Source organism: Corylus avellana, chromosome 2 (genome assembly GCF_965113065.1).
Source record: "Corylus avellana chromosome 2, dhCorAvel1.hap1.2, whole genome shotgun sequence".
NCBI classification, from domain to species: domain Eukaryota; kingdom Viridiplantae; phylum Streptophyta; class Magnoliopsida; order Fagales; family Betulaceae; genus Corylus; species Corylus avellana.
The window spans coordinates 15,772,429-15,783,538 of NC_142491.1; the positions used below are offsets into that span (position 1 = coordinate 15,772,429).

Genomic DNA, 11,110 nt, shown 5'->3' on the forward strand with positions numbered 1-11,110 from the left:
ATTTCTAGGTTCTTATGTTTGCTAGTTTACCTGGTAGAAAGAAAGATAAGAACATGTCAAGTGAGCTTGTGATTTCATAATTACGCCATGGCTGCCTTGTGTTCTATATGGAAACACAAGTAGCAACCTCAGTTTGCATTGGTGAGGGGGCACCATGACTGTTGACGAAAACTTGAGCAGCAAACCAGAATTCTCTCTGGAAGGCCTTTGTAATATCATATTTCAAACTAATAATGAATTGTAAAAGCACTTGCCCTTTAAATGTTGAGAAATGCTACACATATATACTTTGAAATGTTCACTTCCAAGTACTCATTTTCTGACGTGGTACTGAAAATCACCCTTAATACCTACATGTACTTTCATTTATTCTTTCATCTAATGTGCGTACTTGGGAAAGAACACTTGAAAGCATGCGTAGCGCTCCTCTTAAATATTTGCACAAACCCACTTCAAAATAAGTGTTAAATCAATGCTTATCACAAAAGGAAAATGTTAGATTTAATTATTTAAGTAAAATTTTAAATATTTAATTGAAATAGGATGGGAATGACGGAGGTAAAGTTCGAACTCTTACAAAATATGGCAATTCATTAATAATTGTTTGAATATGACACTTCAATTCATCCATTTATACATCTGCAAATCCCCTGTACTTAGAGAAAATATGACACTTGATCCACTTGTGATTTAGAATATTAGTACTTTGTCCTTCATAGTGTTATTACACAATTGTTGATTGTATAATAATAGTCATTTTCACAAACACCTATACCTGCAGGCTGCAGAGGTGGTGGGTACAATGTTATTTACCCCTAATTGAATCCACATGTTATTGATGCATAGAGCCAAATTCATGTGCTCTTTCAGTCATTGAAAGGACATGATTTCCAGGTTTAACATACTACAATTCTTATGGACGAGCTTGCTTGAAGCCATTAGTCAATATAGGGAGATCCACACCTCTGCTCTGAAGTTGCTCATACTCAGTTGACTGCTCCCCTGTGGTGCATTTTCCAGCTAATTTCAAGCAAATGCATCCACTGAAAATCAAAAGTCCTGAAACCATCCAACTGAATTGCAAATTACCCAGTGCTTTCGCTCTCAAATCAGCCTCTTTAGACTCACAAGTGACTGCTCCAATCATGTCGGCACGACCCAAATCCGAAACGCAACCTTTCGGGACAAACTGAGGAGCCCATAACATGAACCCCATAAGCATAAACCAGCACCCTTGTAATGCGACTGAAATCGAAAGAACAAGAGCCGCCGGAAAACTGGTCGGGAAACATGTCACTGCCAGAGCAGCGACGAAAGAGACAAACACTATGAGCTGCAATAGCCAATGGTAGTGGCCTTCGAGACCAACATGATCAGCCGAGTGGAAATGCAGTAGAAAAAGCTCCTGACCAAATACGGAGGCTGCAAGGATTCCAACAACCCCAGAGAGGGTCTCTGATGAATGAGTCAGCTCTGCAGAAAGGGTAAAACCAGCAAAAATAGCAAGGTGGAGGAACATGGTTGCATGCTCGAAGTTGTCAAGCTTGAAAGCAAAACGAAGGAAAGGGTAGTCTAGAAGTTGCATGAAAATTGCAAAAACAGAGAAAGATAAGATGAAAATGAGCTCCAAGTGCTTAAGCTTGGATAGAGGGCCATGAAAAGGGTACCAAAACCTTACTCTAAAGTTAGCGGGGCTTTTGAGAAAAAAGGTTGTGATGGTGTTGATGGTGTGCCATAGACCGAGTAGGGTGAGTGCCAAACCAGGTATAATGTGCCCTACGAAGGTGCCCATGGAATGGAAGTTTCTCCTTTTAGAGATTAATGGAGCTTTGCCTCTTCTGCAATCCCACAAACCAGACCTTTAATACATGAAGCCATCAGGCACAATTCTGATAGGCGACGGAAAGTACTTCATTGTGGTAATCTATTCAAACTTTTGGCGCGTTGTGCATGGTGCATGTTGCATGGATTTCCACAATCAAGATAGCGTAAAGGGACACCCAATGTGTATGTGCACTAATTAAAGTTTCGAAATTCTACTGATGGAGAAGGAGATTGGTGGTGTTAACTATTTCCCCCTCCCCCCACCAAAAAAGATAACATAAAGCGAATGTTACTCCACAAACATTTTCCATATCATAACATTATGCTAATTGCCCAAAAAAGGATATTAGGCTACATTAGAGGAAGAGCCCTGTCTCTTTTTCCCATAGGATGAAAAGACTTCATTTAAAAAAAACAGAGATAACAGTTAACTAAAACAGTAATATTATTCTTAACACCATTTATCAGTCATTTACATTGGCCGATGTGGAATGATGTTGTATATTGTTTAGGTAATTTTTCATATCAGTCACTTAAAATGAAAAACAGAAGGAAAAGCTACTTAAAAATATCATATCAGTCGGTGTAAAATGAGTGTGATAAATAAATAAATGTAAAGAATAGTATTACTCTTAAATATTATATAGGATATGATTTAAAAAAATGAAAACCCAAGGGATTTTGTTGAACTAAATTAAATTAACAGAGATCTAGGTGTATTCTACTTTTTTATTTGTCTAGAGTGGTCTTCCACTATACCATAAAAGCCAAACATCACTTTAAGGTACCGAAGGCCCAACTCTTGAAGATTTGGAGGCGACGACGGGTATCCATCTGCATGTAGTGGAAATTGCGAGGTCTCCAATATATTTGTAGCCAAATAAGATCTTCCCACTTGTTAAAAGGAACCAACTCCCAGGTGGATGTTATTCAACTAAACTATTACTAATGATGGTACAATTGTAAGATTCCAAGTATATTACCTAGCAATTATAGTGGTGAGCAGAAAATCCTAGCTTGCAAATATCCACTAGGAAATGTTGGAAGTTGATAGCACATCCAAATGGCTATGTCCAGTTGGGATTTTTTGTCTTCCGTTCTCAATAAAAATATATTTATAAATAATTCAAAACACAAAAATAGTTTTTATCTTCATATCACTTCAAAATAAATTTTCGGACAAAAAAAAACCCACAAAGGTACAATTTTCGAAGGTTAAAAACAAATTCTGAAGTACCAGAGTATGTTCATTCATGCTTCTTCTTTTTTTAATGACGTGGAACTTCACCGAGTCATGGCCTTTCGGATCCATCTCTGGAGAGTAAACTCTAGATACACGACCCCAACCTCCATAACCGTGTACATGGCCTCTCGTTTCTCCGCCTTATATGGCTGATGGAGCTACCGTAATTTTGATTAGCAATTCATCTTGAGGATGGCACACTCTTACAAGTTACCGTGAAGCATGACAAACCTTCTGAGAAATCATTTTGCTCTACAACATTATGAAAGTAAAGATCAGCAGTAGCTTACTGCTGATCTACAAACAAAGTGGATATCAAAGTAAACAGCAGGTTGTATAATCTTACAATGGTGCATGTCGAAAGCACATGGATGTTGCTGCTACTTCACGAGCCCCTTCAACTGTTCCAATTCTACCGTTACAAGTCTACTCAAAATGTTGGTTTCCAAGCTGAGCATGCCAACAAGCTGGTATTCAAAACAAGAAGTAACGAAAAGAATCTTCCAATCAAGAACTTGGCTTCAAGAGAAACCCTTTCTCCGTAAAAGTTTGGAACGCGTTGGATTAATAAGTTGTTTATGAATCACCATTTCCCACAAAGTTATCAACTTTGCTAATCCCCTCGATTAAAGAGAGATAGGTGCTGTCATCAGGTGTTATACCTTTACTTACCATTTCTCTGAGGAGCTCTTCAGCTTGATCACCTTCTTGGTTTTTGCATAAGCCTTGTATAAGAGCATTGTAAGTGAGAAGAGTGGGATTGAAACCTATACTCAACATCTCATCCCGAACTCTAAATGCATCCTTCAGATCACCTTTTCTACTATAACCACTAATGAGAGTATTATAACTAATGTTATCAGGCTTAATCCCCATTCTCTTCATCTCATTGAGAAGCTCACGAGCTTCTTCAACTTTCCCCTCCCTACAGCGCCCTTGCATTAAGGTATTGTAAGTCACTTCATCAGGAGGAACCTTCATCCTGTCCATCTCCTTCAAAAGCGATAATGCACGTTCCATGTTACCGTTAGCACAGTGACCATCAATCAAGGCATTGAACATTATAAGATCTGGCGAGATGCCTTTATGCTGTATCCTCTCAAACAAATCATCTGCCTCCTTCATTCTATTCCGTTTACTCAATACATGAATAAGTGACGTATATGTTACCCGTGTAGGCTGAATTCCTTTAGTCAACATCTCATCATGGAGGCTAAAGGCTTTATTGGCATCCCCACTTCTGCAATAACCATTAACCAAGATGTTATATGTAATAGCATCAGGAACTATTCCCTTCTTTCCCATTTCCATTATCATATCATCAGTCTCACCCATCCTAGCTTCCAAAAACAAGGCATGAATCAACATATTGTAAGTTGACACAGTTGGCATTACGCCCTTCCTAATCATCTCATCCTTATAACTAAAAGCCATCTGTAAATTCCCTTTATTGCAATACCCACCAATCAAAGCATTATATGTCACGGCGCTTGGAACCAACCGATTTTCCACCATTTTCCCAACCAGCCCAGATGCCTCCTCAAGTCTCCCCCACTTACACATCCCACTAATAAGTGAAGCATACGTATATGAATCTGGTTCCACACCTTTAGCGTTCATGGCATTAAGAATCACCCAAGCCGCTTCAATCTTCCCTCTTGAACAATACCCATGAATTAAGGTATTATACGTAACAACATTAGGCTTAACCCCTAAAGCACCCATGAACTCAATAAACTCCTTTGCCTTTTTCAACTTCCCTTCCTTACACAACACATTAATCATTATATTAAATGTATACACATTTGATTTGATCTTCAGCCTAAACATCTCCGCATACAAAACCCAGGCTGCCTGCATTCTATTCAACTTCAACAATAAACTCAACATATCATTAAAAGTCTCAGTCTTGGGTACGACACCCTTTTCCTTCATCATATCAAAACACTCAAAAGCCTCATCAGCCCTCTTCAATTCACAACAAGCCGTTATCAACAAATCAAAAACAATACTACTTTCGATACTCAAATTATTGCGCGCAAGAGCTAACTCATCGAAAATCACTCTAATTGTAGCAATGCCACTAGAAATGGATTGCTTTACGAGTTTTAAAGAGGGTTTTGGGGATGTGAGACGGGCGACAATGGCGATGGCAAGGCAACGGGTTTTGATATCGAGACGATGGAACTCGATGTGGGTTATGAATTGAAGAACAAGCTGAGGGATTTCGTGGAGGTTGTAAAGTGTGGTGGAAATTAAAGAGGGAGTGAGGTTGGGCGCAAGGTGTTTGATCGAATGCCACTCAGAAGACTGGATCAAGTTTTGAAGGGAGCGCTGAGTGATCGGCAGAGGGATTGTAGGGGCGTCTTGAGGGAGGGTCTGGGTTTGTGGGAAGGTTCTTGGGCGAGGGGTTGAAGAGAAAAGAAGAGAGGAGGGAGATCGGTGTGTGGGGAAGAGGGTGGTTTTGAGCTCGTGGCGCTTGAAGGCTTGGTATTTGAGGATCTTGTGGGGCTTCATCGTGGACCTTCAAAGAGTAGCCAAATATTAATTCGAAATGGGTCTTGAGCTCACCTTATGACAACGCCGAGTGGCGCTTGAAGGCCCGTGGCGGTGGGTTTCAGCTGCCGCTGCTGCTTCAACTAGGGGCGCCAGAAGAGCACTTGCGATTTGCAAATGCCGGCGCTAAGTGAATTTCAAGTCGCTTTTTGAATCTTCGATAATCGTTTTATTTTAAACCGCTCTGTGAAGTTAGTGCTAATTTTGGATCCGAATATTTAAAATTTTAAAGAAATAATAAATTCTTAAATTATAAAATTTAAGTCTGTTTCTTTACATACAAACGCTTGAAAAATATTACCAATTAAAAATATGTCAAGTTCGAGTTAAAAATTAAGTATATTTTAATCACATTATTACTCTCTATATTATAAAAAAGCTTTGAATAAAAAATTGTCATACGATTTTAAAAGAAAAAAGTCTTTGCAAAATTAAAGAACAAGTCTTTTTGGAAAATAAAGTTTATGAATTGTCTCGATAACATGCCACAGTTTTAATATGTAATATTTTTCAAATGTTTCGATGTAAAAAAATTGCCTAAATTCTATTATATACTTTTGATATGAAACATGACAAATTTATTGGCTGAATTGACCGCAAATTATGGAGGTGCTAGCGAGTTAATTAAAAAATTATATACTGGATGCCTATTGCATGATTGCATCCATTATGCTAGCAGTGAATCTTCTATCAATATGAACCCGCTGCAATCATTAGGTTCATTTTCTACAGAATATTGAACAAGGCATCACCTCCTCTTTGGATTTGGAGCATGAAAGCCACATGGAGCCCAAAGGCCCCAAAACACATAAATATTTCAACCATTCCAGGGTCTCAAGGTATCAACTGACAGTCAAAAATGAAACTTGTACACATTTCTCGTGTAAATGAAGCAAAACTCATATTATTCCTGCCAAGTATATTTATTAACAAAAGTGTCGATCATAATCAGGAAAAGATATCATAACTATAGAGAGCTTTTCCCTAATGACTATAACAACAATTTTCATAAATGGAATAAAATTTCTCAGTCGGAATTACGTATAGGTAGAATACAAAAATCAGCTCACTCATCTCTTGCACACATTATGACTAGTCGAGGGCCTAACAAAACTTGGTTGGGAAACACATTTGTCTACCACTTCTCCTCCCACAGCTCAGGCAAATCTGCAAGACAAAAGCATTCAAGTGATTTACAGGCTTACAAAAATAAAACAAATCGAAGCTGCACATGAACTCATGAGAAATGAGTCAATGACCATAGTATAGAAGCACTGGTACCAACAAAAGACACGTTCTTGAAAAACTATAATATGATACTGCTGGAAGACGTCAATTAATTGTACATTTGTGTATAACTTATGTTAATTCTTTATTTGAAAGATAAATCGCAAGTACCAAAAGGTTAAAAAAAAAAAAAACATATCAATTTTTTTTCAGTTATCTAAAATTAATATTCAAGCAATAATAGATAGGAAAAAAGCATATATTTCAAATAAATGCTAATCAACATTCTTAAGTGTTCATCTCTTAGCATTATTTCCAATATTTGACGTCAGAGCTTTTTTTAAAAATAAAAAAATTCATTAAAAGTGCAAGGGGTGCAACCCAAGTACAAAGGAAGCATATAAGAAAAAAACAACGAGCACATCAAGAACGAGAACAAAAATCTGCATAGCTAGAGACATGGAGAGGGCAGTAGCAAAGATCCACTCAAATAGGATTTAAGAAAACAAGTTCAAAGATCCGAGCTCGTTCTCTCGCGATCATCGAAACTTTGAGCGTTTCTTTCTCTCGAAATGCACCACATTAAAAAGGAAGAAATTGCATTCCAAACAATATTGATATCATTCTAGCTAACCTTTGTTTTTTTTCCAACACACAAAAAGATCCACCATCCGTCCAGGCATAACCTACTCTACCCCAAAAATCTGAAGTACCATAATCCACAATTCTCACATGAGATCACAATAAAGAAAAAGATGATTTGGAGTTTCCCCACTCTTTTTACCCATACAATACCAATCTATCACTATGATGTGACGCTTGCGGAAATTATCTAAAGCGAGAAATTTACCAAGGGAAGCTGTCTAAGTGAAGAAAGCCAACCCCAAAGGACCCTTAGTCTTCCAAATGTTCTTCCAACAGTAAGGGGAACCAACATTAGGAAGAACCTTCTAAAAGGATTTGACCTCAAGAGATCTTCTTTTCAAGAGTGTCCAACATAGTCTATCATTGCCTTCCCGACCTACCCTAGGGGAATACAAAACATTGAAGAAAGAGGATACGTAGTCCGCCTTCCAATCATGCACCAACCTGATGAAGTTAATGTTCCAATGAACCCTATCATTGCTAACACTCCGAAGGTTAGCCACCATAACATCCCTATTCCTTGCAAAGAAAAATAACTCCAGAAAAGATTCCTTCAAAAGACAATCTCCACACCATATGCTAGAACCTGACACGAGAGCCATTGCACCTACACACTAGTAAAACCATAAAAAACATCCCACTCCTTCCTAATGTGTTTCCAAAGACTCATCCCATAAGCTCAAGTGACCCCCTTTGTTCAGCATCCACCCACCAAATTCCCATACTTCTCATCCCTAATCTAACGCCAAAAGGCGTCTCTCTTCACGGCAAAATTTCATAACCACTTGTCCAAAAGGGCCTAATTGAAAACCCTCCAAACTGAATAGGAGTACAAACCTTCTTTTATTTTTTTGATAAGTAATAAGAAGTTTTATTAAAAAGCGTATAGGCGCCCCAAGGTACACTGGGAGTATACAATAGGATCACCTAACTAGAAGGAGAAAAACCTTCTTCCAATTAACAACATGGAATTTAGCTCATTATCCAAACCACCCCACAAAAAATTCCGCTGCAATTTTTCTAACAGATTAGCAACACCAATCAAGATAGGAAAGAGGGAAAGGAAATAGGTAGCAAGGTTGGAAAGAGTGCTCTAAATCAACGTTACTCGACCACCCTTAGACAGGTAAAGTATTTTCCAACTACCTAATTTTCTCTCAATTTTCTCAATGCTAGAATCCAAATAAACTCCAAAACATTTTAAAATAGCATTTAGAAGTCCTTTTTGTTTTAAAAAATTTATTGACCCAATCATGTCCCAACCGTGTCCCAATCATATCGCCAAACAGTCCTACTCCCCATCAAACTATCCTGACTTAAAATTTTTTATTTTTTAATTCACGGACACGTATTTGGTGTCGGAGCCATATCCATGTTCGATTCATGTCAAGCACAAAGATTTCAGCAAGTGTCCATGCTTCCTAGTCTTCTACCACTCTAAGCAAGCATTACACACACTGTCATGAAGCTCGAGCCAACAACTTGTGAAGCTAATAGATGTGAAAAGCACCAACCATGAAGAGAAAATCCTCTTCGCTTTAGAATTGATTCAGACATGTTCTGCAAATACTTAGAAAAACACTCATTTGAATATTGAGCTATGACCCGACATAAACACACAAACACAGGGAAAGAGAGGTGTTAATAAATTTTGCAATTTTGCTTGATTTTAATGGTCAAAACAAAAATTGCAAGACCAGCAAATACATTCTATTTTCAAATGATCTAAGAGTGTTAGAACTTCCATACACTCAAAGGCTCTTCGCTAATCTGCAAGCGACTGCAGGGCTCCAGATGAACCATATCGGCTCAAATTTTAAATCAATCATGAGCCATTGACCAACAAAAAAAATATATAGCATCCACCGAACAGTTCTAGCTCAAACAATTGATTTACATGATAGCAGGAGAAATGCCCATGGGTGAAGGAACCAGCTATTTTCCTGCGAGGCGAGGAGCCCGTTCTTATTACACGTTCCAAGAACCCCAAAAACCAGTAAAAAATTTAATATCCAAAATTCTATATCCTTACCTGAATCCTCTGAAAGTGAACATATTAAGGGGCTTTTCTAATATTATATATATAAGCATCAAATTAGGAAATTCATAGTAATAATAAAACCTGAAATATTCCTAAGCAACGGCAAGGGGCTGTTGCTTGGGCGGGTGGAGATTGTTCTTGTTTCTCTGATCGGAGTCTCCGAGAAAGTCTTCGAGGTTGTAGACGACGGTGATGTAGAGGGAACAGCTAGGGCAGCGAGCGATCTCCTCGCCGAGGCGGAGGTCGTCCTTGGTGATCTGGAAGAGGTCCCCGCACGGGCACGGGTACGTGTACGCCTTCAGCTCCTCGTTCCATTCCATGTCCTCGATCTCCACGTCGTCGTACGACATCGTTTCCCCCTTCTTCCCCTTCGTCTACCTTTCGCTCGCTCTGTGCTGGGCCGGGACTGAGGCCGATTAGGGTTTTAGAAGGAGATCTCTTTCCAGGGAGAAAGGGTTTATAGAAATACAAGTTCTAAAATATGAGACATTGGAATCCAATTTTGCGTCAGTAAAGGAGAAGTTGACGCGAAGGATAAGCCTTTATACGTGAGAAAAATGCTGACGTCAGCCACGTGATTTACAATTTTTTATTTTTTTAAAAAAATTGAAAACCGTGTCTGTCAGAACGCCCCCCAAATTTCCCCCCACCGCGCTACGACAACCGCCGGAAGGCCGCCGCTATAGCTTCCAATTGCCGCCCCTGAGAAGAGCTCACACACCTTCTCACCGACTTCGGTGCTAGAGTTGGAGAGCTCCGCGTCCAACACCATTGGGAATCTCACCGACGTGGTCAAAGAAGAGGGTGTTGATACTAATGCTGAGATTGATTTGGCAGGTCTTCAGATACCCGGAGATTTGCGTCTATTTGGTGCTGTTCCGTTTGAGCAAGAGCTCAATTTTGTGCCGTAGTTTGAATCCCACCGCTTTGATAATATTGGGCAGTTTTTGGACGGCTTCGATGTTTGTAGATTTGAGGATGGTGAGCCTAGTGTAGTGTGCTTCCCGACTGGGACTTCGGTGATATTGGCGATGACATTGCTGGTTGGATGAATGAACCCGTCTTCTTCTAAAAAATACATAAATAAATAATTGATTTAAAAACAAATTATGATAAAAAATTTAAAATTAGTGCATTTATTAGTCTACATAATTTTACATTATTTATATTTTGTAAAAGAGCTATTAACGTTAACGTTAGCTCTTGCTCCATCTTCCTTTCCCCTCCCCCTTACTCTCCTCTTATTTCCTCCCCCTCTCCTTCTTGTTTCTTTATTTTTTTTTTATTTTTTGTTCAGTTTATTTTTTTTATTTTTTCGATCAGTTTAATTACTCTGGCCACCCCTTTACTTATGTTGCGCTGCCTCTGTCCGCCCTCTATCGTGTTTTGCCGCTCTTCGCCTCCCCGGAATCGATCAGGCTTTAAATCTAGTTTTTCAAATCTAAATCTAATCCCCTCAACTGGTTTTGCTCAACCACGCGCCAGCCCACCGTGCTCCTCGACTCTTTAGCTGCCCATCGGTGCAAATGGCTCCATCTCGTCCACCACACGTTTGCTAGTACGCTTCGCCTCTC

General features: G+C 39.1%; 3 protein-coding genes across 3 annotated transcripts; all 3 read right to left on the reverse strand.

Annotated features, from left to right (window-relative positions):
- Positions 1-596: 596 nt before the first annotated feature.
- On the reverse strand, positions 597-2,002 carry LOC132178642 (transmembrane epididymal protein (DUF716)). The gene has a single exon (XM_059591125.2). It carries the CDS (start codon positions 1,790-1,792, stop codon positions 914-916), a length of 879 nt encoding a protein of 292 aa, XP_059447108.2. The 5' UTR covers positions 1,793-2,002; the 3' UTR covers positions 597-913.
- Positions 2,003-2,032: 30 nt separating this feature from the next.
- Positions 2,033-5,750, reverse strand: LOC132178625 (Pentatricopeptide repeat (PPR) superfamily protein). The gene has a single exon (XM_059591093.2). It carries the CDS (start codon positions 5,582-5,584, stop codon positions 3,644-3,646), a length of 1,941 nt encoding a protein of 646 aa, XP_059447076.2. The 5' UTR covers positions 5,585-5,750; the 3' UTR covers positions 2,033-3,643.
- A 757-nt stretch (positions 5,751-6,507) lies between these two features.
- On the reverse strand, positions 6,508-10,572 carry LOC132178661 (diphthamide biosynthesis protein 3). The gene is made up of 2 exons (XM_059591149.2): positions 9,618-10,572; positions 6,508-6,790 (listed from the first exon to the last, which is right to left on the reverse strand). Exon 1 carries the CDS (start codon positions 9,884-9,886, stop codon positions 9,629-9,631), a length of 258 nt encoding a protein of 85 aa, XP_059447132.1. The 5' UTR covers positions 9,887-10,572; the 3' UTR covers positions 6,508-6,790; positions 9,618-9,628.
- Positions 10,573-11,110: the final 538 nt, after the last annotated feature.